Source organism: Dreissena polymorpha, chromosome 1 (assembly GCF_020536995.1).
Source record: "Dreissena polymorpha isolate Duluth1 chromosome 1, UMN_Dpol_1.0, whole genome shotgun sequence".
Lineage (NCBI taxonomy): Eukaryota > Metazoa > Mollusca > Bivalvia > Myida > Dreissenidae > Dreissena > Dreissena polymorpha.
In genome coordinates, this window is record NC_068355.1 from 63,536,032 (window position 1) to 63,563,662 (window position 27,631).

At 37.3% G+C, this 27,631-nt stretch overlaps 2 protein-coding genes across 6 annotated transcripts in view; both read left to right on the forward strand.

Annotated features, from left to right (window-relative positions):
* LOC127832011 (major vault protein-like) overlaps positions 1-9,661 on the forward strand; it is a 44,859-nt gene extending 35,198 nt beyond the window's left edge. For all 3 annotated transcript variants that reach the window (XM_052357144.1, XM_052357153.1, XM_052357157.1), the window contains exons 9-13: positions 1,709-1,950; positions 3,403-3,600; positions 5,644-6,000; positions 6,484-6,703; positions 8,421-9,661. In XM_052357144.1, coding sequence (XP_052213104.1) covers positions 1,709-1,950; positions 3,403-3,600; positions 5,644-6,000; positions 6,484-6,703; positions 8,421-8,801 — 1,398 coding nt within the window. In that variant the 3' untranslated portion in view covers positions 8,802-9,661. The remainder of the gene's footprint in view (positions 1-1,708; positions 1,951-3,402; positions 3,601-5,643; positions 6,001-6,483; positions 6,704-8,420) is intronic.
* An 8,804-nt stretch (positions 9,662-18,465) lies between these two features.
* LOC127832206 (beta-1,3-glucan-binding protein-like) lies at positions 18,466-25,721 on the forward strand. Of its 3 annotated transcripts, none has more exons than XM_052357507.1 (14): positions 18,466-18,539; positions 18,701-18,859; positions 19,748-19,849; positions 20,088-20,213; positions 20,423-20,583; positions 20,980-21,213; positions 21,696-21,770; positions 21,955-22,021; positions 22,317-22,499; positions 23,375-23,452; positions 23,671-23,788; positions 24,259-24,330; positions 24,856-24,988; positions 25,412-25,721. In XM_052357507.1, exons 2-14 carry the CDS (start codon positions 18,751-18,753, stop codon positions 25,631-25,633), a joined length of 1,680 nt encoding a protein of 559 aa, XP_052213467.1. In that variant the 5' UTR covers positions 18,466-18,539; positions 18,701-18,750; the 3' UTR covers positions 25,634-25,721. The 3 variants fall into 3 exon arrangements, with proteins under 3 accessions (XP_052213467.1, XP_052213477.1, XP_052213486.1); XM_052357517.1 differs by having other exon boundaries at positions 18,477-18,543; XM_052357526.1 differs by having other exon boundaries at positions 18,531-18,551.
* Positions 25,722-27,631: the final 1,910 nt, after the last annotated feature.

The window sequence follows — 27,631 nt, forward strand, 5'->3', positions numbered from 1 at the left end:
AAGACCTATTTTGTGCAAACTTTAAAAATCTTTTTGTTCATAATTATAGAGCCTAGGGCTACTAAATTTGGTGTGTAGTGATATCTAATAGTCCTCTACCAAATTTGTTCAAATTATTCCCCTGGGCTCAAATTTGACCCTGCCCCGAGGGTCACAAAACTGAACATTTGACGTTTACCAGGGGAGATTAATGCGGCCGTGTGTCTGTGACCACCAATAACAACAACAACATCTTATAAACATGAGATAAAACCCTGCCATTTAGTGCCATTTTAGATCAGATGGTGACTGCTTACAAAGAAATTGAAGTAAGAAAAAGTGTTATGAATGTTTTTCTTATAAACTGAAAAAAGTCGGGTTTTATTTAAATATGTCGAAAGTGAACATATATCCGAATAAAAATATTTCGGATGACATGTTAATTTCATGTCGTTTTTGTAGTGTTTAAACCAGTTTAATAATATCTTATTGATTTTTAATACACAACTTCCACGAACATAATTATTTAAAGAAAAGTCAATATATGATACTGCATGGTAAACTCAAACTTTGTATCCAAGAGAAGGTGTTGGAATTAATGAAGTGCAATGTTCTTAACTATCGTATATGCTGCTTTTTAATAACTAATGATTTGATTCATTGTTTCATTTGTGAATCATGATTCATGAATTGTGGATATGATTGTCAATTGCTCAACGATCCATAGATCTATATATTTCTGACCATTTTATAATTTTCTTAAAATAAGTTATGAATTGATCTTAGAAGTCAAATGTACATTGTATTACTTAATTATATACATTTATAAATATAAAGAAATAATCTTTAGATTATCATAATATTCTCAGGCCTGTTGGTCTTAGGGATGTGTGGGTTGTTAATTATATTTTGAGATGATTCTTTACAAAGAAAGATGCTACTATTGTATTTGTTATAAATGTGTGAAAGGTTCTAAGAAGGAACCAGAGATTATTAACCCTTTACCAAACACTAACAGGATTTTACGGGTTTGTAGCTGACAACTTTATAAATAATTGTGATAAAAGGAGAAATTGCTCAAGATGAGCAATTTCTCCTTTTATCACAATTATTTCTACCCTACCTGATCATTTCCTTCATATTCCATTACAATTTAATTGTCGTCTGCAACCTCTTTCAAATTGGGAAAGTCCAAAATGTGCCATTTGGTAAAGGGTTAAGGCATTTTGATTCCTATGGGTCTTGTGAATCTGTTTCAAATCAAATGCGTAGAAATGATCTTCAGCATCTAAAAATATGTGAAATAGAAAGAACAACAATATCTTTGGGGAGATAAATGTACCTACGTTATAAGCAAAGGACCTGTGCAACAATTCCCGGGCTTTTTAGTCTGTTTAGTTAACACGGTAGTAACTTTTTCCATATATAAAAAAGCTCACCCTTCCAACTTTTAAAGGCCCAGTGGGAAGAGGGATAGAAAGAAAAAGTCATATGCTGGAGTACATTTCAACCCATGCGAATTGCATGTTTTTTTTGCATAAAAAATTAGTGTAGCGATACAGGGCCATTATGGCCCTCTTGTCCTTATTCCCCATGGTTTATCAATAGTACCCATGGTTTATGAATATCAATACTGGTTTATAAATAGCCAAAATGTTTGTTTAATAGTCCCAATAGTTTATCAAAATTCACAGGGGCTCATCACTAGTCTCTATATCTGTGACACTAGGTTCGTGCAGTGACCGGTGAGACGTACATGATCAATCAAGATGAAGAACTCTGGGCTAAGGAGCTGCCCCCTGCAGTGGAGGCTCTGCTGGCTGAGGCAAAGGATCCCATGGCTGATCGTGGTGACCGACGTACGGGGCCTGCAGAAGGTTCCAAGCCCCGTGACAAGACCCGAGTGATATCCTTCCGTGTGCCTCACAATGCTGCTGTGCAGATCTATGACTACAAGGAGAAGAAAGCAAGGTGGATGTTTCATTTAATATTAGGTTGAATGAAATAATGAAATTTAATTTTAAAATAATATACTTGTACCTTTTGATTTTTTTTATATTAGCAATTTAGCACATACACCTATTATTATTATATTATGCAGCATTATATTAAATTTACAGACATTTATTATGCCCCCTTTCGAAGAAGAGGGGGCATATTGTTTTGCACATGTCGGTCGGTCTGTCCACAAGAATGTTTCCGGATGATAACTCAAGAACGCTTAGGCCTAGGATCATGAAACTTTATAGGTTTATTGATCATGACTGGCAGATGACCCCTATTGATTTTGAGGTCACTAGGTCAAAGGTCTAGGCCACGGTGACCCGAAATAGTAAAATGGTTTCCGGATGATAACTCATGAACGCTTATGCCTAGGATCATGAAACTTCATAGATACATTGATCATGACAGGCAGATGACCCCTATTGATTTTCAGGTCACTAGGTCAAAGGTCACGGTGACACGAAATAGTAAAATGGTTTCCGGATGATAACTCAAGAACGCTTATGCCTAGGATCATGAAACTTTATAGGTACATTGATCATGACTTGCAGATGACCCCTATTGGTTTTCAGGTCACTAGGTCAAAGGTCAAGGTCATTTGAAAAAAAGTTATGAGCTATTGTCATCACCTTGGCGTCGGCGTCTGGTTAAGTTTTGTGTTTAGGTCCACTTTTCTCATGAAGTATCAAAGCTATTGCATTCAGACTTGCTTCACTTACTTGCTATCATGAGGGGACTGGGCAGGCAAAGTTAGATAACCATGGCATGCATTTTGACAGAATTATTTGCCCTTTTTATACTTAGAAAATTGAAAATTTGGTTAAGAAAAAAGTATACTTTTTGCGATTGGGAATATGGCCGAATTTCGACTATAAAATTGGGCCAAAAAAAAACCTGCCTAGGATCATGAAACTTCATAGGTACATTGATCATGACTGGCAGATGACCCTATTGATTTTCAGGTCACTAGGTCAAAGGTCAAGGTCACAGTGACACGAAACTGTAAAATGGTTTCCAGGTGATAACTCAAAAATACAGTACTTAGGCCTATGATCATGAAACTTCATAGGTACATTTATTTTTTACTATATAGCCTTGCATCATGTATAGATTAGTTTACAAGTAGTACTGCTTTGTTAGTTGTTAAATATTATATGTTAAAGAATAAAATAAACATTAAATGGGTGGATTTGGTCAGCTGTATCGGGAGGAGGAGGAGGCTGAATATGTCCCGAAATTAGTCAGTGAAAACCAAGATTTGGTCAGGGAAGTCAGTGAAAAGTCAGGGAATTTTATTACATCAGGTTGGTGGCAACCCTGATAAACTACATAGCAACTTCATATTTGGCTTACTAGGGGGCATTGTGTTTCTCAAAGAAATCTTGTTATAATTATAACTCGTCTGGTTCCTATCTTCAGAGTGGTGTTTGGGCCAGAGCTGGTGATGCTGGGACCCGATGAGCAGTTCACCCAGCTGAGTATCTCTGGAGGCAAGCCCAAGAAGCCAAACGAGATTAAGTCCCTGTGCCTATTGCTGGGGCCTGACTTCATGACGGACATTATCACCGTTGAGACTTCTGACCATGCCCGCCTCTCTCTTAAGCTGTCGTACAACTGGTGAGTGAGACTGGTTTAGTACGGTGATATTGTGAGTGATAAGGTTTTACTCTATGTCTGCATGTTTTTGAAACTGACTCTGTGACAATAATCTGCAATTATACACAATTTTGAAAATTATGTTTAAATATTTTTATTTATTATACCCCCACAAACGAAGTTCAGGGGGGTATATAGGAGTGAGCTTGTCTGTCTTTCGGTCTGTCGGTTGGTCCTTATTAAGTGTCCACTCTCTATTTCAAGTAGTTTTCATCTGATCTTCACCAAACTTGGTCAGGCGTTGTATCTACATGATGTCTAGGCCAAGTTCGAACATGGGCCTTGTTGGGTTAAAAACTAGGTCATGGGGTAACTTAGTGCGTTTTAAACATTCAGCATGTTGTCCTCTCTCTCATTCAAGTAGTTTTCATCCTATCTTCACCAAACTTGGTCAGAAGTTGTATCGAGATGATCTTAAGGCCAAGTTCGAACATGGGCCTTGCCAGATCAAAAACTAGGTCACAGGGTCACTCAGTACGTTTTACAGATTGAGCATGGTGTCCGCTCTCTATTTCAAGTACTTTAAATCCGATCTTCACCACACTTGGTCAGAAGTTGTAACTAGATGATGTGTAGGTCAAGTTCGAACATGGGCCATGCCGGGTCAAAAACTAGGTCACGGGGTCACTTAGAGTGTTTTAAACCTCACCATGTTGTCCGCTCTCTAATTCAAGTAGTTTTTATCCAATCTTTACCATAATTGATCAGAAGTTGTATCTTGATAATGTCTAGGGCAAGTTTGAAAATGGGTCATGCCGGGTCAAAAACAAGGTCACAGGGTCACTTAGGGCGTTTTAAACATCACAATGTTGTCCGCTCTCTAATTCAAGTAGTTTTCCTCCAATCTTCACCAAACTTTGTCAGAAGTTGTATCTAGATGATGTCTATGTCAAGTTTGAATATGGGTCATGCCGGGTCAAAAACTAGGTCACAGGGTACCTTAGTGCATTTTAAACCTCACCATGTTGTCTGCTCTCTAATTCAAGTAGTGTTCATCCAATCCTCACCAAACTTGGTTACAAGTTTCATCTAAGTGATCTCTAGGACAAGTTTGAACATGGGCCATTCCGGGCCTGAAACTAGGTCACGGGGTCACTTAGTGCGTTTTTTAACATTCAGCATGGTGTCCACTCTCTAATTCAAGTAGTTAAAATCCGATCTTCACCAAACTTGGTCAGAAGTTTTATGGAGATGATCTTAAGGCCAAGTAAGAACATGGGCCTTTCTGGGTCAAAAAGTAGATCAAGGGGTCACTTAGTGCGTTTTAAAAATTGAGCATGGTGTCCGCTTTTTTTTGTGAAGACGACATGCAAAATATTATGTGTCAATGCGGCATGTGGGGGTATGCGTCACGTCTGTGTCAAAGCTCTAGTTATAATGCCTCCCTTCGAAGAAGAGGGCGTATATTGTTTTACTCATGTCGATCCGTATGTCCGTCCACCAGATGGTTTCCAGATGATAGCTCAAGAACGCTTAGACTTAGGATTATGAAACTTCATAGGTACATTGATCATGACTCGCAGATGACCCCTATTGATTTTTAGGTCACTAGGTCAAAGGTCAAGGTCATGGTGACTCAACTTAGAAAAATGGTTTCATAGGTACATTGATCATGTTTTGCAGATGACCCCTATTGACTTTCAGGAGACTAGGTCAAAGGTCAAGGTCACGGTGACTCGACACAGTAAAATGGTTTCCGGATGATAACACAAGAAAGCTTACGCCTAGGATCATGAAACTTCATAGGTACATTGATCATGACTCGCAGATGACCCCTATTGAATTCAGGTCACTAGTTTTAATCATTAATCAGTAAGAAATTATATTCAAATTGCAACATGTTATTTGGTAAATGGTGTATCTTCAATATTATAGAAGTTTTCTATTCATTTGAATGTTATTTCTTCCATTTCTTCTATTGCGCTCTTTATTCTATAATTATTGGTTTGAGAGTTTCCAATTGTTGAGAATCTTGTGAACAAATGTATACATTAATATTTTCAGGCACTTTGCAGTCAAGAACAGAGACAACATAGATGAAGCTGCCATGATATTCAGTGTCCCTGATTTCGTTGGCGACGCGTGCAAAGCCATTGCCTCAAGGGTGAGAGGGGCCGTAGCACAGGTTCCCTTTGATGACTTCCACAAAAACTCCGCCCGTGTAATTCGTTCATCTGTGTTTGGTCTAGATGAAAAGGATAAAGTTCGAGACCACTTCATGTTTAAGCAGAATAACCTGATCATTACGAGCATCGACATTCAGTCCGTGGAGCCAGTGGACCAGAGGACTCGTGACTCTCTGCAGAAATCTGTGCAGCTGGCCATCGAGATCACAACCAACTCCCAGGAGGCCACGGCAAGGTGAGGGATTGCTCAGACAAATATTGATTGAGGTCCCCATGGTGTAATGGATTAGATCACCCCCTAGACACCCAGCTCAGGAAACGGACTCAAGAGTGTTTAAAAAAGCCTGAGGCTCTCCATGCAATCTAGCTAAAATTAATAGGTTTTAACTTAATGTTAATTGCTTGTCCAATGCCGTTTGTCAAAAGATTTTCAATTATATTTGTAAGAGCATACTACCATTTGAGCTCTTATTTTAAGTTGGGCTTTAAATGCTTGACTGGTCCACTAATTCATTGATTTACTAAAAATTAAAGTATCTATCGTTTATAAAAAAAGCACATTCTGAAAATCGTTGACATGAACTTATTGGGGGATACAACAGCGATCTTCACTGCAAATGCACAAATTAATTATAATAATTGCATTATATTGACCACACAAGTTTGCTTAATCATAGAATTTCAACATATACAAGCTCCAGCCCCATTCGTGTTTTAGACATGAGGCTGAGAGGCTTGAGCAGGAAGCCAAGGGTCGTCTAGAACGCCAAAAGATCAGTGACGAAGCAGAGGCCGAGAAAGCCCGTCGAGACCTGCTGGAGTTGCAGGCAAACAGCGCTGCTGTCGAGTCAACGGGTCAGGCAAAGGCAGAGGCCCAGTCCCGTGCTGAGGCCGCCAGGATCGAGGGAGAGGCCAATGTGGAGCAGGCAACACTCAAGGTACACTGCTGATGGCCAACAATGGCTATTTGGTTAAGACCAATTCATTTAGCTCAGTTGCATGGAAAGCTCATCAAGTCCATTTTCTGGTGTAAAACAAGTTCTTGGTGTCTTAGGAGAAAATATTTAAAATGCTTTCAGAGTGGGAATCTTACCCATGATCTCCCGATTGCTAGGCATACATCATATCCATTATACAACAGATCTTACCCATGATCTCCCGATTGCTAGGCATACATCATATCCATTATACAACAGGTCTTACACATGATCTCCCGATTGCTAGGCATACATCATATCCATTATACAACAGATCTTACCCATGATCTCCCGATTGCTAGGCATACATCATATCCATTATACAACAGATCTTACCCATGATCTCCCGGTTGCTAGGCATACATCATATCCATTATACAACAGATCTTACCCATGATCTCCCGATTGCTAGGCATACATCATATCCATTATACAACAGATCTTACCCATGATCTCCCGATTGCTAGGCATACATCATATCCATTATACAACAGATCTTACCCATGATCTCCCGATTGCTAGGCATACATCATATCCATTATACAACAGATCAATACTAGAGATTTCCCGATTGCTAGGCATACATCATATCCATTATACAACAGATCAATACTAGAGATTTCCCGATTGCTAGGCATACATCATATCCATTATACAACAGATCAATACTAGAGATTTAAAAAGTAAGGTTGTTTGAAGTTTTGAAGAAAATTTAAACTGGCAGTGTTATGTTATGATAAGTTGTTCATTACAATCATAAAATTTATGTGTAAATTGCATACAATTAATATTACTGGTATACATTAAAATTGTCTATGCTAATACATGCTAAAAATTTATTTAACAGTTCAAGGATGATAGAGTCTGCAAAGTGTAAACAATTATAATTATGTTCACAAGATGCAATATGGTACAAAGTGCATGATATGTTGGTTCATTTTATGGAGTAAACAGCAAGACTGAACAAGTGTTATACTATCTGGGGATGTGATGGGTAGTTCTGTGGACTTAAGACGCACATTACTCGAAAAACTGTTCATTTACATTTATTCTGATAATTAATGAACCCCTTTTAAGTTCATTAAGTATTCTAGTCAAATATTTAAACATATGGGCAGGCCATAAGATAAATATATAAGACAGTCTTACAATATCTTGCTTCCGATTTTTCCAGTTTTCAAAGCCAAACTCATTAGTGCCTCACATGAAATAAAGGCTGCTTTATATAATGAAAAATGCCATACGGTTCTCGGGCTATTTTGTAACAACAACTTATATTGTCCATAGAGACATCAAAATGTTTATTGATAAAGTTGGGTCAAACCCAATGGCAAAAATGATAATTAGCCCTTGCTGAAAAAACATACATTCACAAAACTGATTGCTTCTTTGCACATTTGATAATCAGCATGACATGCAACAAAATATTTGATCGTATCTAAGTACAATGTATGCTTAAATGTTAAACCAAAGCAAAATAAATCACTAAATAAATCCGACAGTGTAAACAGGAAGACTCAACAGGGTAACTTGAAAAGTGTATCAATATATGCCCATTATTTAGTTAAAATTTAAGTAATAACAAGAATCAAATTTGCTGCCATTACAACTTTAAAATGTTGTAAATAAATGTTTATTGTACGCACATATAATAACCTCAAATACTTCAATATTTCAGTCCCAAGCCATGAAAATTGAGGCAGAATCGGAGCTCTCACGACTAACGAGTGCCAGAGAAGCCGAACTGAAATTCCTGAAGGAACAAAATGAGCTGGAGCTTTCGAAATCTCGCGAGACAGCAGATATCGAAACTAAGAAATTCAAGCAGATGGTGGACGCCATCGGAGCAAGCACCCTGCAAGCTATCGCCACCTCTGGGCCGGATATGCAGGTCAGGATGCTTCAGGCTCTCGGCATGAAGTCCACTGTGATCACGGACGGCAAGACACCCATCAATCTGTTCAATACTGCCCAGGGGCTCATTGGGGGCATGGGTGGGGCAGTTGTGCCATCCAAGAGGTCACGTCGTGACGATGAGGAGGTTGAGGGCGACGATTAAATTGTCGCTATGGATATCCAGATCTGCAGGATATCTTTCATTGAATATTTGTAAGATTAGGTGATTCTTTTCAAAATTAATAATGGCCTAACTTTGCTTCTTGATTATTCCGGTTGTCAAGATCTAAAAAATATACTTACTATTGGTTACTTTAAGAGAGGGACGACATATATAAAATATAGCAAGTGTAATCAAAATGAAATAACCTAGACAAATGTATTATAGGCCTTTTTTGTTGGAATATGTATGTGTACCATATAACATGTAGGCCTATTAATTGGTTGCAGGTTTATAATTCAGTGTTTTTCAAAGAGCATTAATTAATGTAAGAAACAAAAAAGAATAAAATCACAAACAAAAAATAAAATTGTGTAAGATTTTATTTTGTTCAAATGAGTGGTACATATGACTATGTGAAGTTGAGGGTTACAATTTAAAAATAGTATTTGTTTTTGTACAATCAATATTAGCAGCTAGTTTGTTTGTGAAACTCATTGTTGAGATTTAACCATGATTTGAACGGGTTTCTCCTGTTGTTTGTAAAGACTCTACGTTACTATGATTTATTGATCCACCCTTTATCAAAGAACATTATGTTGAACGTTGAACATAATTTGATTTTTGACCTTGTCTTGTATGTTATTAGACTTAAAAACTGATAATTGTTTGTAAAGTTTGTGATGTACTAGTATTTAAATTTGTTGTTCTTTGTCATGTGAACTTTATTAGAGTATTTACATACTTAAGTTGTATACTTTCAGTTATTCTTTATTTAATTTACTTTCTACTAGCGTTCTGTGATAGGCAATCACTATAAAATCTTTTACATTTGTATTTGTACATTAAAATTATATAATCAATGTGTTTACTTGTTGTGGATTGTCAATGCTTCCTTTCATTCCCGGCATAAGTCGGACGGATACTTATTGCGTTGTATGGCTGTCTCTCCTTCTGTCACTAATTAAACATGGCTATATCCAAAAAACTCGAGACGAAACTTAGATGTACAGGTATCAATGAGGAGAAAAGCCATGCTTAAGAACTATAACCCAGCAATTTCTGTAGAAAGAGTAATTGTCTTTTGTTGTGTTTGTATGATGTAACTTTTCAAAGCTATGTCTCAAATACTGCACAAGATTTCCACATGAAATTGAATGTGTATATATAATAGATATCAGTGAGGAAGAATGCCTTAAACAAACAAGATTTTCCTACAATTTCTCAAATAAGAGTTATAGACCTTTGCTGTTATGAATTAACTTTTCAGGGCTATATCTCAGATAAAATACAAGATTCCATAGTAAAACTTGAGTGTATATATAATTACAATTAGGAAAATTGTCATGTACCATGTTCGTCTTTGCGATGGATAACCCCAACTAATTTTTAGCTCGGCTGTATTCGGAGAAAACCTGAGGTATTGTCATATCCAGTTCCTCGTCAGCTGTCCGCCGGCGTCGTGCTAAAACCTTTACATTGGCTCTAAAGTCAAAGTACTTCCACCTACAACTTGGAAAATTCACATGTAGATGCACCTTGATGGGTTCTACATGCCACACCCACATTGGGGTCACTAGGTCAAAGGTCATTGTGACCTCTAAAAAAATCTGACAAGCTTTCATTCATTCAAAACTGCACCCGCAGCTGAGCGTTGGCACCCGTTATGCTGTGCTCTATTAAATTAAGAGATTATTATCACAGGTATGAATTCTGCTGAAAGTCGCGGGCGTAGATTGTTTGCAAAACTCTTAAATGACAGTCTGACATACTTCTAAATACTGCCTGTTATATTTTCTCACCATCAATCTATGTGACATGTATCATTTATGTATGTTGTTGACATACGGAAACACCTTAAAATTGCAGCGCAGACGTGCAAATTGTGAACTTTCATTTAATTCGACAGTTTCCATGCCCATAAATTAGCCACAAACCTAGTTAAGATCCATAATGACCCGTTTGACTGCGGAAACACACGTGTACAAAGGAAACTTAGTGTGCATACATACATGTCTTATTAAAACAACGTGTCGATTTGATTATTTTAAAATATTCTTTATACATTGACATTGGACCTATCAATATCTAAACCTCGTTGTGTTGTCCATATGAAAATGCTTAACTCTACAGAAGTCACACAGTTTTGCATTGATTCCTATGTTGTGTATATGTCTTAGGCGGCACAGTGCCGAATATTTTTCAAATTCATTCGCTTCTGAATGATAAAAATCGAAATGCGGTTTATAGGTAGGTATGCGATCCAAATCAAAGGCGAAGTTTAGAGAATCTGTTACGAAAACATTCTCAACTTCAAAACACCAGTGTTTGGAAATCACAGCAAGAATGCTAATGCCTCGGTCAGACTGTCACGAATCAGAGCTACGAATGAGCCACGATTCAATCAGCTACGAATGACTACTAAATTGTCAAAATTCGTAAGACGCTACGATTTCAATACGGAGCACAACCAATCTACCATCAAAATGTTGGAAAACAAACAAGGAAAGGTACGGACTGCTACTGATCGACGCGATTTAGTACGGAGCGCCACGAATTGGTACGATCAAACTACGAATCCGCTACGGTCTGGTACGATGCTACGCGATTCAGTACATTTTAACTACGGATCCGCTACGGTCTAGTACGGGTAAGTACGAACTAGAACGGTCCGCTACGAAGCAGTGGGAATTGCGACGGACTGGTACGGAAAGGTAGGAACTAATGTAGGAACTTGTATTGTGATACACAGAATGCCTCACAAAAAGAGAACATGAAAGCGGCAGCAGCAGCGCGTAACAGAAATAATGGAATCAGCCGTGTCAGGGGAAGAGTCTACCTCCTCCATCCTAAACTAAGAGCCGGGTCGTCTTAAAAGCCAGTCTCTTGTCCACCACCTCCTTTTTCTTCTCTGATCTGATAAAGTAAGTAATTATTGATGTACACATATAGATTATGCTTAGGAAAGTATGATTAATTTTGAATTTTATTATGTCGGCTTTTAATTAAACAATTATTAAATCACGTAAAAGTAAGAGCAAGATTCAAAAGGCTTAAGAGGCAGACACTTTCCTGCAAATAAAAAAATTTATTACTAGTAAGTTCAAATTCTAATATTTTCAAAATACTTAACCTTTAGCACAAAGCTAAACTATTTATACGATATTGAATCATTATTACCTCTGTGCATATCGCCAAGCAGCTAGACTACGGCCTGTGCATTGTGTGCCATATCAATATCCAAGTGAAACAAATTTATCGCAAACGCAATATACTGGTGGTTCATGATTGTGAACTTAACAAATGCAAGAACCGTTGCTTTATAATTTAAATGATGTATTTCAGTAGCAATTCATTGTAGTGGACCGTACATGTCCGTACTGTTTCGTGCTGAAATGTAGTACATCATACAAGATCGTGCAAATTCCTGCCTATCCGTAGTACAACATACTAGAACCGTGGCTTTCCGTAGTATATCCGTGAAATAATCGTAGCTAATACGTAGCGTAACCGTACCGCTCCGTAGTTCTTCGTATCAATCCGTAGAAGTCCTTGAAAAAGTTCGGACCTACGAAAAGGTACAGAACACTAGCTACGGTGTCGTTACGATCTAGTAGGGATCAGTACGGTTTAGTACGGACTGCTACGGATACGCTACGGTCGATAAATTCGTAGCAATTTTTTGAACATGTTCAAATTTTGTCAAGAGTCGCTACGGACATCCAAAAACTACTACGACTGATCACGGATCTAATACGGAGAGCCACGGTCCAATAAGGATAGCTACAATTTGTGCCGAAAAGTATTCGTAGCTCGTTCGTAGCTCTGATTCGTGACAGTGTGACCGATGCATTACCCTTCTGTCGTATCGTAATGAATTGGTAGCTTCTTAATGTTCTCCTTTTACTTCTGAAGAGAAAATCCTGATCTATTTTTCAGTAACAATCATATAAGCATACACGATCTAGATGAAAATAAACATTAAAAAATAAATATATAATTGTATATGCATACAATCTTCTTATTTTGACTCCATGCTAAAATAAGCATATTAATTTAACCGCCACTTTCGCCGTTTCACTTGTTATTCCCCGCCAAAGGCGGGGAAATATAGAGTTGGAATTGTCCGTTAGTCCGTCCGCCTGTTCCAAAACCGTTTAGGGCTATGTATCAGAAACTATATACGATATCAACACGAAACCTCATATGTGTATAGATATCAATGATGAAAGTGCCATGCACAAGAGCCATAACACTTCACTTTTTTGCATAAGAATTATTGGCCTTTATAATGCAAGATTTAACATGACACTACATGGATGTATTGATATCAATGAGGAAAAGTGTCATGCATAAGAACCATAGCTATTCACTTTCCTAAATAATAGTTACTGCCATTTATTGTGTTTGTAGGATGGACATGTTTAGGGCTATATCTCATATATGATCTAACATTTCAACATGAAACTTCATGGGCGTGTAGAAATCATTGTAAAGACGTGCTAGCACAAGAACCATATTGCTGCACTTTCTGAACAAATAGTTATTGTCTTATATTGTTTTTGTATAAATGTATTTATTATCGTTGTGTGAATGAATAAACTGGTTATACAGGTTTTTGAAGGTGATATATGCCCAATGGTGCGGAAATCAAGATTTCCTCGTGCACAGATTTGTAGGTTTAGTCATTCGACAGGCAAGCAGGGTAGAGCGAAGACTTGATTTAAATCGTTGTATTTAGTTATGCTCTGTTTGTGTGTTGATTTAAATATTATGTTTTATGTGTTTCAGTGAGTTTTATGAGAGCAGACGGATGACTGACTTGAGATAGAAAGGGGCATTGGTTCCGGACATTTTACCATTAGATTTACATGATTTTCTAAACAGAATACTTAACGTTTACGATATAGTAACAGCTGATTATTTGTAGATTTCTCTAAAATTAGAGGTTTCAGGAGGTGATGAAGGCACCTAGACACCGGTCTTGAGCCATGGGTCCTCATACGCCCCCCTGCCATTAAAAGAAAAATGAAAAATGAGCAGTAGGGTTGCGTATCCCGCTCGCGGTTACACCTGAATCGTTCGTTACCACCGTGAAGTCATGTGCACTTCTCTTAATTGATGGTAATGAATAAATCCTGTAATTATCGCAGCTGCTTTTATCAAAAATAATGCTTCACTTTATGTACTTTTCGCAAATAGGCGTTGTGGATGGGCATAGGGGGCGTCCTCGGTGCGCTTTGGGCATCGGCGGCGGACGGGCGGTTGTTAGGGCCGTGGCGTCCTTGGTTGGGCTTGTGATTTTGAATTGTGTAGTTAAATTGTGCAATTGTATGATTTTGAGTTTAGGCTTGACGTCTGATGGGTATTAATAATATTCAATTATTCATGTAACGCATCAGCATGTTTAATGATACGTATAACGACGTGTTCTACAGAATGGATTTAGTATCGTTTCAGTTCTTAAATATATGAGAAGGATGTCGCAACGTTTACTGACGTCTCGAGACTCTTCAACTGAGCGGTGCCATTGGGGTCGATATCTGTTGCTCATTGAGCACATACGATCGTCAGAAGATTTGTTTCTTGCATTTATGTGTAGAAAGCCCTGGCAGATACAAACACCCACTCCGTGCGTGTGTTTCAAGAAATAAAATACCCTGCTTGTCATGACACCTAAACAAATGTGTTTGTTTTCATTCTAAATGGTTAGATGATAAATAATTTATGTTTGTCATAAAATGTAATGGAATATAAAACATAATGTAACTTTTCAAGACTACATCTCATATACGCTACAAGGTTTAAACATTCAACTTCATAGATGTGTATATGTGTACATAGATGAATTGCAATTCATAAAAAAACAATTACTCTTCACTTAATTTTTAGCTATTAATTATCACCATACACTAAATGATTATACTGTAAATCAAGGGATTTGCACCGATCCCTATATTTTTCCGGGGATATCAATTAAACGAATTTGCTTGTTGTTTACTAATACGGGGATATTTTCCGAAATGTCTGTTATCCATGAATGTCATCGATATTTTACAAACACGTTGCTCATAAGTTTACTGATTCAGCTTAATTCTTATGTCATAAGAAGGGTTTTTATTCTGACAAGTAAGTTTTGATATTTGACCTCACGTGTGGCATTGAAAGTTGAGCTACCGACCTTGCTCGGGTCAGCACACTTTTCTGGATGCGACAGACAGGTGTACTAGTGATTTTTGGCATAGCTGTTTAATTAACTTCTTACCGTCATCAGCACCAATTATCCCGTACGTTGACATATTAAATCATACACTTGTACTTGGATAGCAAACAATAACGAAGAATTCTCCAGCAATTTCAAAACGGATGTAAACAAAATAGACTGTAAGTGTAACAACCCAGTGCTATCTCTTAGTTGTTATCAAGGTTACGCTCTGGACAGCTTCTTCACGATGCGCATGTGCTTGCTTGGAAATTTGTCGTCTGCTAAAATGTTGTCTGCTGAATGTCTAAAATTAGCGTTTTCTTCGATATTTTTCAAAGAATACTACCAGAATAGCAAACAGTTTGGATTCTGATGAGACGCCACGTTTTGTGGCGTCTCATCTGGATCCAAACTGTTTGCAAAGGCCTTCAAAATTCGGTTCCAGCACTGAAAGAGTTAACGTATCAAACCCTTCCCAATTTAAATTGCGTTGCCCATCGCCCTTCGTTCGTCATAGGTCAGCACAGGTAGTCGGGAAGACTCGGCGATGACATGTAAATTAACTTTGACAAACACACACTACGTACGTTTGTCGATCAAGCTTTGTAAAAAAATACACATAGATATAATGACATTCGCGACAGTCGTAGTTTGTAAAAAATACATATACATTTACTGAAATACGTGACACTCAGACTTTCATAAAATACACAATAGATGTTATGACATACTTGACGGTCAATTTTGTAAAATTACATAGTGATGTAATTGCATTTCGTGACTTTGCAAAAATACACGTAGATGTAATAGCGCAAGGTGAAAGTCATACTTTGTTAAAATACATCAAGATACAGTGGCAGTATGTCAAACCCTGGCTTTGTTGAAATACATTAAGATATAATGACAATACATTACATAAAGGCCTTGTAAACATCTAGATATCATTCAAATACATAGGAACTAAATATAGATTGAGTATAAAACAAGAATAAAATTAAAGAAAGAGAAAAAAAAGGTTGCCCTAATCTGGGCTCGAACCACTTGAACTAAAGTTTAAACCACTCACAATCCGTACTAGGTCATAGTTGCATTTATTTTACTTCTTATATAAGCCATCCACATAATGTATCCAAATATACAGATACCAACAAAACTCTTCCAAGTTTGTAATCGTTTCGTGTTTTTAACGCTTTATAATATCACGAGGATTACATGTATATCAAAACTTGTTAACATTGACCGACGTTGTTAGTGTTATTTCGCTCACATATGTACAATGTTAATTATTTTGAATCTGTGTCAATGTGTGTGAAGATTCTCATCTCGACAAACTGTGAACAAGTCCATTTCAAGGCTTCCATAGTTCTGTCATAATTTCTGATCTCCGTTGTTGTTGTTTTCTGTTTAAGTTGATCTTCATATTTTACATGCTGAAACATTGCATGTCCACATTCAAGACAACGTATTTGATAATCATGCCAGTCAAAAGGATTGTCCCATTTAGGAAATTGTGCACCAACGTTTTTGCACAGATAGCTTGCGTGCAAGATTAGGTTAGGTGAGCATTATTAGACCCATGGCGATTAGACCTGCATTGATCACTTAAACAATGCTACGTTATCTATATTATTTGCATGGAACGTAAGACAGAAAAAAAACCAATACAGACTGATTTGAAACGTGTAACATGTTGTGTGCATCAATACAGGCTTATTTTAAAATATGTCAAACTTTAGTATAAAAAGAAAAAGACCGCGAAACAAACAAAAAAAAGCTTATTACAATATGCTATACGCGAGTATATAATTATACCCTGCCAGAAGATGCGATATCTACAAATGAGAACACTGTACGTAAATAACGGCTTTGCACGCCCCTCATAATCATAGACACGACTCTAACAACGAAACTATTGTGTTGAGATATTGTGAGTTGAAAATGTAGCACTAGATACGGTTGGATTTGTTTGATTAAATATAAGTTGACTGTAAAATATGACCGGCTTAGTGCAAAAAAATGGGTCGTATGCCATATGCATCCGCGCAGTCTGGTAAGAAGCTACCATGTCACACTAATTTAGGAAGCCATGTCACTTCTAGTAACATTGCTTCGGTAGGCAGCGTTAACCCATTTATGCCTAGTGGACTCTCCCATCCTTGTAAATTGGATAAATTTATTTCCAAAATTATGGTTGCCTAGTACATTGATTTCTATATTTGAAATATTACTTACTTTAAGCAAACAGCGTAAACCCAGATGAGACGCCGCATCATGCGGCGTCTCATCTGGGTCTACGCTGTTTGCCAAGGCCTTTTTCTAGACGCTAGGCATAAATGGGTTAATGTAGTCACATCGCTTCAGAAGGCAGTAACTCGGTTTGTAACATCGCTTTTTTGGGGCTGTCTAACTTTGTTATCCACATCGCTGGAATATATGATGTTAAAGTTGGTCACATCGCTTCAGTAGGTTATGCCACGCTTGGTCTCATCGATTCATTAGATTGTGTCACTGTTAGTAAAATCGCTTCAGTAGGCAATTTCACTGTTTGCCACATCGCTTCAGTACGTTTAGAAAGCTATGTCGATATTTTTTTAAATCTTTCCAGACGGTATTATTCGCAGCTGAGCAACATCGCTTCCTTAGGAATTAATGCTGTTAGTCACATTGTTGGACAGTAAAAACGCGATTCACTCGAAATTAACTAACGCGCAGAGATACCGAATAAACCGCCGCACATGTCACTTGATAATGTTATTTTGAAATTCGATTGTTATACCTGAATGTAATTCATTATTGTAATGTTTTGAATCATTTTCTACTGTAATTTAAATTTATTATACATTATAATCATTTTGTAGAAATTGCACACTTATTATCATGAAATTCGAAAAAAATACACATCGCTGTCTGTCAAGATCTGAAAGGAATAAAATTGCTGTTGCAGGGGTCAACGACCGGGGGTACCATTGCGATGAGTTTGAATATCGAGACCACAGACGGAACTTATTGGTATCTGTAGTTGATGGATTGAGTACTCACTGTATTACTGTTTGTCTTCCAACACATTTTATTTCAATATTGCTAACAAGTACATATTCAATATGAATTATAACAATTGTGATATGAAATCAGACACGAAACTTCTCTCGTGTGGGATTCAAACTCACAAGCCAACGAATATAATGGGGACATCTTATCCATTCCACCACTCTTAATGATTGGAACTATAACGGTCAGAAACTATTTAGCTCTGGGGACAGATCAGAAGGCCAGAGTCACACCTGTGCGCGGTATGGCGTACGTATCCTTAATTAAAGGACGAAAAAAAGTCCAATGTGATTAAGTCAAATAAAAAACATCATTTTAAAGGTGAAATACTCGAGCTGCTAAGCAAGAGAATAATTCTTACCCGTTCGTTGCTTTGTCAACATGGCTGAAGATAGCCCGACCTCGATCTCGTCTGCGCTGAGTATATAAACTACATATATTGGTTTCTGCTTGAGAAGTGGTAGTACAAATTAACTTTGGCAGGATAAGCAAGTTTGCGCGTTATTATTGATTTTATCGAAATATTACCGACCTTTTATTCGTTGTGTTATTAATTTAACACCGCTTTTAACGATTATACGATAGAAACAACCTTTACAGTAACTTATTTTAACAAATTTTCCTATTGGGGTTTTCTCTTTTTTTGCAGGAGTTTTGCATCAGCGCTTATAAACAGAACCACACCATCGGACAAAAGTCATGTTCGGACGTCTGGTGACACTTTTGGCGACAGCCTTGGGCATAGCGTCGTCTGCAAGTGTGTCATTCACCCAACTGCAACCACAGGGCTTCCGCTTCAGCTTACAAGGCAAGTGCGATTGCAACATTTGTTTAAGTGTATCTTTTCAAACTTAAGACCCCTTTCAATGTCACTCTCACATGAAGTCCATCATCTTAAAAACTTTGCATCAACGTATTACACAATGGTAATAAAACGTGAATGCGACATCCCAACTAGGGACGCAATAACCGTTCATTTTAACCCTTTAATGCATAGTGGACTCTCCCTCCCTTCCTTTTAAATTGGATCAATTTATTTTCAAAATAAGGGATGTCTAGTTAATTTATTTCTATATTTAGAATATTTCTGTCAGAAATTCCTTTAAGCAAACAGCGCAGACCCTGATGAGACGCCGCATTATGCGGCGTCTCATCTGGGTCTTCGCTGTTTTGCCAATGCCTTTTTTCCAGACGCTAGGCATACATGGGTTAAACACTTAAAATCATGTAAATATTTGTAAATTAACCTTTTTACCCCGAGTTATATTTTGGAAAATAAAAAGCATGAAAACTAGCTTTCTCATGCCATAAATTAAAGCTGGAAACAAACTGATAGCAACCACTCGCCCCGAAAGTCCATTGGAATACCTGCTGCACCATATTACTTGATTATTTGCTCAGTTGATGGGCATGTCATTAATTAAATAATAGTATTCGGTTTATTAATGAACGCCTATGTACGAAAAACTACCTGGTAGCGTAAGAGTTGAACAATAACCGCTTTAGTAAAAGTATATTAAATACTAATGCTAGGTTTCAATCCAACTAAATATTTATTTTGAAAAAGAACGTCATTTTTAAAACAATCAACTATTTACCAAATTCCACAGTGGTTGTAGCTTGCTGGTGGAGATTAAAATTTACCTAAATTCTTCAGGACTGACATGACTTATATGACGAATGATGTTATTTACAGATCAACCTGGTATAAGCCTTGTTGGGTTCCACTATGACGTAAACAATCCACTTCCGGGGGTTGCGGCGGGGAAATATTCACTCGATATCCGAACCAAAACGGGTATGTATACATGCATGTACTTAACGATAGTCAATTAGTTTTTATGTATTGTTTCATCAATATGTACATGACAGATACCATATACTTTGTACAATTAAGCAAAGTTTACCCACTTATTTAATACAAATACAAAAGTACCCCCATTATTAAATACTATTTCCTTATATTCCGATAATTTTACAAATTTAGAATACCATTACGACCAAATCCTTCATTTATGCCTTGTTGCCGTTTTTAGGCAACGAGTGGGTGTATGAGAACCCTAACCTGACTCTGAGGCCCGGGGATCAGATCCACTACTGGTACCTGGTCGTCGACTCCACTGGTGGGCACACAGTCACCGACCAGACGTGGACTGTGCCTTGTAAGCAGCTAAGAAACGTTACCGTTCTTTCGTACTCTGTATCTCGCGGTGGTGCATATTGTTGTTGTAGTCAATATATATATATATACTTTCATATACAAAACTTTTATAAAACATTTGTATCAAATTTGATGTTTTTTGTAAATTTCAAAATATCATATTATCCATTATATCAGAGCACGTTATGTAATGACATGTTTTTCAACAAGCGCCAATGACGACAACACGAAAAGCAACAACAGCAAGACCAACTACAGTCGGTCACGCTCACGAAAATTCAGGAACCACGCACTTCGTCGGCAGCAATCTTCTCAACTACTTGCAGAACCATACTTCCGGTTCGGCGCCAGCCGCAGGCACTGAAACGCAGGTCGGAGATTTTTGAAAGAATCCATTTATTACATGCATGATTTAGAGTTTTCCAGAATGCGTGCTCTTGATATCATCGTTTTTAGTTTTATATTTAGTAAAATTGTGCATTTGTTTTTCTTCACCAGCGCTTGCTGGTCTTGACATACGTTGGCCGCACATGGCATAAGACTCATCTCATGACGCGGGTCATAGTCTAACATCATAATTGTATAGAAGCAACAGTTGCGAGTTTTTTTTGCTTATATTACGCTGCCTGATGTCAACGACACTTGACTTCTATGGGGACCCAATCATGCGCAATTTTATACCAATAACTAATTCCATAAACGCGCGAGGCAAGAATTGTTATACTTTCGTGAACTAGTCCTATTTCAATGCGCCTTTGTGACTTCAGTCTGGTGCAAGTGCGGCACCAAACACCGGTGTTGTTTCGAATACTAACACCAACACCCAGGTGAGCGGCTCAAATTCAGGGGGAAGTGGCTCCTGCGGCTGCACCGGAAGATCCATTCGGCCGCCTGGCTCTGAACTCACGTGTAGCACATTCCCGTGCCTGATATTTGATGACGAGTTTGACACTCTTAATCTGGACGTTTGGGAACACGAAATCACGGCTGGCGGTGGAGGGGTATTGTTATACTACTTTGAATATATGACTCATTTTGCGTTTGCGTCGTTTTAGCAAGATCTGAGCTTCCCGTGCATATTATTTTCGTACGGTGTTATTATGAAACCCCGTAACTCATATTATTTAAATCTGATTCATACATACCGAGCTTAATTAAAAAACCTCTTACAACGACATGAATGTATGAACAAATTATGTGTGCTTTACATCTGTGTTTCTGATTGACTTAATCAATCAGAATATAAAAATAGTTGATTATCCAACTAATCTTCTGTTTTTATTTTTCACGTCTAACACCTGCACGAAAATACCAGGAATGGATATAGAATACATAACACAATTTTAGTGTGTAATTTGTGGTAATTTATTCAAAAAGAGCTAACCCGAGAGGTGCGCGATGTAATGTCGCCTGTATGAGGTCTGTTTAATGTAGTATATACACGTCTACTAAAATTTCGTTACGGCGTTTCCATTGGTTTCAGAACTGGGAGTTCGAGTACTACACAAACAACAGGTCCAACAGTTACGTGAGGGACGGGAAGTTGTTCATTAAACCGGTGAGGGCCCGTTGTTTACACATTTCCATGGAGCTAATTAATTTTAGTGGTATTTTATTTAAAATTTTGAATCATATCAATATTTAAAATGCTTTTTTTTAATTCGGTTGTACTTGAATCCAAGAAGATTTTTTATAAATATGACATGTAAGAAAATATTTTTCACTTTGTCTATGCTTTTTAGACTCTCACTCTCGATTCGCTTGGCGCTGGACCCGATGGCTTGACGAAAGGAGCTCTAGATATTTGGGGTATCGATAATACTAATTCCTTGTACACATACAATGTGAAAACCAGTACTGAATAGCTGTTTATTGCAAATGATTATGTAAACTTATCGGTTTGAATACATGTATTTAATTTTACAAAGCGTAGCTGCTGTATGTATGGCTATGTACTTTGTACCATAAGTTGTTCGTTTAAAATTTAGACAGCTGTTGTTAACAAATGGGTGTAACATGAATATGTTGTTTTATGTGCATATAACACTATCATGGCGGTAGAATCCATAAAAGTTTTTTATTATTCTTGCCATCTTATTCATAGGCGGTCAACCCGGGGATGTGTGCACCGGAAACAACTTCTGGGGCTGCCGACGGGACGGTACGCCGGAACACATTATAAACCCCATCCAGTCTGCGCGTCTCCGCAGCTCCCGGGGCTTCAACTTCAAGTACGGAAAAGTCGAGGTCCGGGCCAAGATGCCTAACGGAGATTGGTTGTGGCCAGGTAACGTATCACATGGGGAACCTTTTCACCCATTATTGCAGCGCTCTTGGAAGTGTAAATTGCCTTTTTTTATATCGACGTGCAACTTCTTCCAGGAGTTACAAGGTTTCAATAAACTTCTTACAGTGAGTTGCATTGTTTCACTGTTTACATGGAGTTGCAATGTTTCAATAAACTTCTTATAGAGAAGTGCAAGATTTCAATAAACTTTGTATAGAGAGTTGCAAGGTTTCAATAAACTTCTTACACGGAGGCAATATGTCCAACTTTTTAATGGTGTTGCAAGGTTTCTATAAACTTCTTAAGGGGGGGGGGGGTGCAATATTCAATAAACTTCTTACAGAGTGTTGAAAGTGTTCAATAAACTTCTTAAAGGGAGTTGCAAGGTTTCAATTAACTTCTTATAAGGAGTTGCAGGTTTTCAATAAACTTTTTACATGGAGTTGCAAGGTTTCAATAAATTTCTTACAGGGAGTTGCAAGTTTTCAATTGACTTCTTACAGGGAGTTGCAAGGTTTTACTTCTGACAGGGAGTTGCAAGGTTTCGATGAATTTCTTATAGTGTGTTGCAAGGTTGCAATAATCTTCGTACAGGGAGTTGCAAGGTTTCAATAAACTTCTTATAGGGAGTTGCCAGGTTTGAATTAACGTCTTATTGGGAGTTCTAAGGTTTCAAGGTTAGACATAGCGGCGTTTTAATTGCTGAATTAAAAAAAAATTCATTAACTGGCATTACTGTACTTTATATTATATATAACATTATCGTACAAAAAGTTTAACGCCCAAGACAAAACACGTATTTATTTTAATATTTTGTCGTTGGCAATGGCGACACGGCGTTTCCATGAAAGATGTATTATGTTCACACATTGCAGCTATCTGGTTGCTACCCCTCCGCAACGCTTATGGAAAATGGCCAGCGTCTGGCGAAATTGACATTGTAGAGGCCAGAGGTCAGTGAAGTGAAAACGTACTTTTAAAATGAATATTCAAATATTGATTATTGAACGGAATGCTAAATATTGGCATGCTATATTTCTCTGATTTTATTTACTTAACAGAATTTTTATAAATGCTTTGAAGTTGTGACTGATTTCGAATCATAGTAATTATCAAGGGATACTTTGTGTAAATTGTTGTTAAACATTTTTTAAATCTATATCGTTGATAGGCAACCAGAATTACCATGACGACAAAGGAAATGACCAGGGCATCAATAACGCTGGAAGTACTCTGCATTTCGGGTCAGATTTCTGGCACAACAAATGGCCCTCTGCTCACGGAGAACGGTACGTGAACGACGTAACGTAACGGAAACATGAAGTGAATATTATGTGTTAAGCATCATTGTTATGCCTGGTAATGTTTTTCGTCGTTGTTTAAACGATAGCCTTTGCGAAAATTAAACATTGATAATGAAAAAAAATGTAATAAAAAATAACATATAATTGAAGGACACTATTTTAAAGTTTTGCGTTCTTACAATCGGGACTTCATGTGTTAAGTATTGGATATTTTATCACTTGTAAAGTATTTACTCAATATTTCTTCGCATTCAATGCTTTGCAATCGTCTTATTAAAAGAAGAAAAAAAAAACTGCCAGCACCGGGTCGGTCGATTGCACATGCATTAACAGCTCAGCAACTGAATCGGGAAATAAGTTCACTACTGGTTCTTTATGAACATTTGCATCGACGCAAACATCGTACTTTGAAGTCTCACAAACCATTCAGCATTCACGCAGTTCTGTGTTTTCAGCCTGAGCACATCCGGCACATACGGGGACAGCTTCCACATCTACACCCTGATATGGGACGAGGATCACATCAGGTACGTGCATCCGGATGTAGCGTAAAGGAAAACCCGGGCTTAGTGCGGTCAGATATATTAAGAGACTTCCTTGAAATTGAAAGAACTTGGCCGTTCATGATCAGCCTGTGCAATGTTGTCCGGCTGATTGTTTAAATAGGCAATTAAATTGGTTCGCACAACACGCCTCTATTTGTTTGTAGCCGCAATATCGCCAAATAATTCAGTAATATCAAATTTTGCAATGTAATCCGATATTTTCTTTGTTGACAAAGTCTCATGTATATTTTTCATATGTCGTAACCATAATCGTAGCCGATCATAAAGCAAGTATTCTTACAAACGACATTATATGGTATCGTTTCCCAAAAGCAAGAACGTATCAGGTCGTGACTCAAATCGTTGATTTGTTTGCAACACTCCCATAATATGTTATTTTATCGTACTTGAACAGGAGATGATGGTGTGACGACTCCTGGTTAATGTAAGATCGTGAACATATCTCAGGCGAATGTCTGTGCTTATTGCGTCTTCTGTTATTGGCAGCATTTCAATTGACGGTGACGAGGTATTGAACGTCACACCACAGACAACAATGTGGGCTTTTGGCGGCAACGATCAGGACGGAGTGGAGAATCCCTGGGCGTCGGGTACAAAAATGGCTCCTTTTGACCAAGAGGTATACAAATTGCCACAGAGGCAAAAAGGAACTTGTAAAAATGTTGTACTCGTGCATTATCTTACATTTTGTCAAGATTGATAAAAAAGAAATCTTGCCAAGGAGCGGATAATCAGTATATTTAATGAGCTGTTCAACCAGCTGAACTTCGATATCTCGTATTGGGCTGGTTTCATTAAGATAACAAAGTGCATGCAATATAAGTCGTACAATAAAACAAGTGAATGAACAATATCTGCAGGTAAGCGGAAAATTTTCGTTACACATGCACATGAAATCTCTTGTACGTAATCACTCTTATAGCATTTTGTTTCTTTTATAAGCGCATTCTCCAAATAATAATTGTGTTATCTGGTCTATATGTTGATGCCAAATGTTAAAGTTGAAACGATCGTCTTACGCTTCCTATTTAATTATCCGCAGTTTTTCCTGATTCTCAACGTCGCGGTTGGCGGTACGGCGTTCTTCCCTGATACATTCGTTAACCCAACCGGTAAACCGTGGTCGGATAAATCTGACTTCGCAGCACGTGACTTCTGGAACGCGCGTGCGCAGTGGTACCCCACTTGGCATGCGGACCAAAACAACGGGGAGGACGCCGCTATGCAGGTTGACTACATCCGGGTCTGGAAACTCAAGCCATAAACTCATCTGGAAAGATGGTGTGTGCATGATGAGCTGCTGTGAAGTGTTTGAATGACGTATTTAAAATAAAAACCACACTTTAAACATATTGATTGAATTGGTTCACTTAATAAAATAGGCACGTGTCCATACGACACGGATGCCTCTCTTATCCTGATATTGTCTGAAAACTCCACTTATGTAAAACAATGAACACAAGTTTTTAGCTGCTCAAGATAAAATAGACGGTTGGTATATTTAAAGGGTTTCATTCACCTATTATATATACATATTATTTACGCACTACAAATGCTTCCAATTTGACATGACGCTTTATCTATGATCGCTCCGCCCACTAGAATTGATCCACCAATCAGCGATCGATTAATCGGGCGCACTCGTTAGCAACGACCTGTCCGCCATTTTCTAGACAAGCTACATGTTTAGGTTCACTTTTATTCCAACGAGTTTCTTTTGTTTTCCTCTTAAAAAAACGATTAAAATGGTTAAACGGTGTCAATGGGGATTATGTAACTCGGACAATCGATATCCTGAAAGATTAGTTGGTGACATTGAATTTATATCGTTTCCAAAGCCGAAAAGGTATCTTGAGAAGTGCAAGAGATGTATAAATGCATGCGATTGTCACCACGAACAACTGAACGTCAACACTGTCAAAGACAATTATAATATATTTGTATCGGATATACTAGCAGGTTTAAATAGTTTATGTTATCGATCTGATTATCACATAATATTTCACATTTTTTTAAATAGTTTTATCAGTTACTAGGTCATTAATATACAGAAGCGAGGTTCATCTGCATTACTTAAGAGAAATAAAACCCAGCATGAAGCCTAATTCGTGCTGTGTTTTATTACTCTGATAGTAATGCACTTAATTGACATCATACATGTTATTTGAAGGTGATATGTGATATATTATCTTATTAACGGTATCTACACATTTGCAGTCATGTGGTGTCACCAATACACGCTTTCAATCCACACTAGGAGCTCGAATGCCTAGATCTCATTTTTTAATCGAGTTTCGTTAATTTTGTTCGGATTTAAAAAAGGGAATGAAATATGGCAAAAACGGTGTAAAAAGGGTTAATGCAACTGTGATATTTGGTATCCAGAAAGATAAGTTAGATGAATTAAATTTATACCATTCCCAACGCAGCAATGCGGTCTTGACAAGAGCGAGTGGAAGCTTCAAGAATTACTGAGATCCCCTTTATAGAACATTAATTTATTTCACAAACTTGAAATCTAATATAAGCAATAACTAAGCATTATAAAGTAAGCTCAGTTGAATTATCCGAAGGGATATTAAAAAATTATAAAAAAATTATAACTCTCTGATTATACTCCTTTAATTGACGTTTCGGCATAATGCCTTTATCAAAACATTGGAAATTATATGTTAACTACATTTTTACGTCTTTTGACTGCACAATTTAAACAACAAAGAAAAATGTTTTTAAACGTCAAATGACGTTGTACATGATGACGTCATAGATGGCGTTATATAAAATGGCGCCAAAAAAATGTAAAAATTCGCCAAAAATGAAATGACGTTAAACACTTACATATTGTATCTTAATCCTATGTTAAATGTGTGCTTTATATATTTAATAAATTGATATTTTACAATAAAATAATCATCATCATATGTAATTATAATCTACCTTAACTTATTATCATAAATTAAATAGGGTAAACTTATTTAATGACTCTTATTATTTCAATCCATATCTATGTATAATATTCAAATGATATTTGATTAAATAATCATATATACTTGCTATTCTATATATCATATACACATTATGGACAAGATAAATTGCATAAAGTACTATTAGTTTTACATCCATTTATGTTGATGATTAATATCAAATGTTTTTCACATATATTTTTTACAAGATAGTTTCCCGTAGCAGGACATCAAGTTGATTTTTTGTATTTAGTCCATTTGGTGATTGCGTTTGAAACTTCTTTATAAATTCCAATTCT

What these genes read in the sequence shown, in the direction of transcription:
- LOC127832206 (XM_052357507.1), top strand. Translation starts at nt 18,751, where the DNA reads ATGTTCGGACGTCTGGTGACACTTTTGGCGACAGCCTTGGGCATAGCG. An exon ending in CGATATCCGAACCAAAACGG is followed by an intron (nt 19,850 to 20,087) that starts GTATGTATACAT and finishes TGCCGTTTTTAG; the next exon opens with GCAACGAGTGGGTGTATGAG. An exon ending in GGAAGTTGTTCATTAAACCG is followed by an intron (nt 21,771 to 21,954) that starts GTGAGGGCCCGT and finishes TATGCTTTTTAG; the next exon opens with ACTCTCACTCTCGATTCGCT.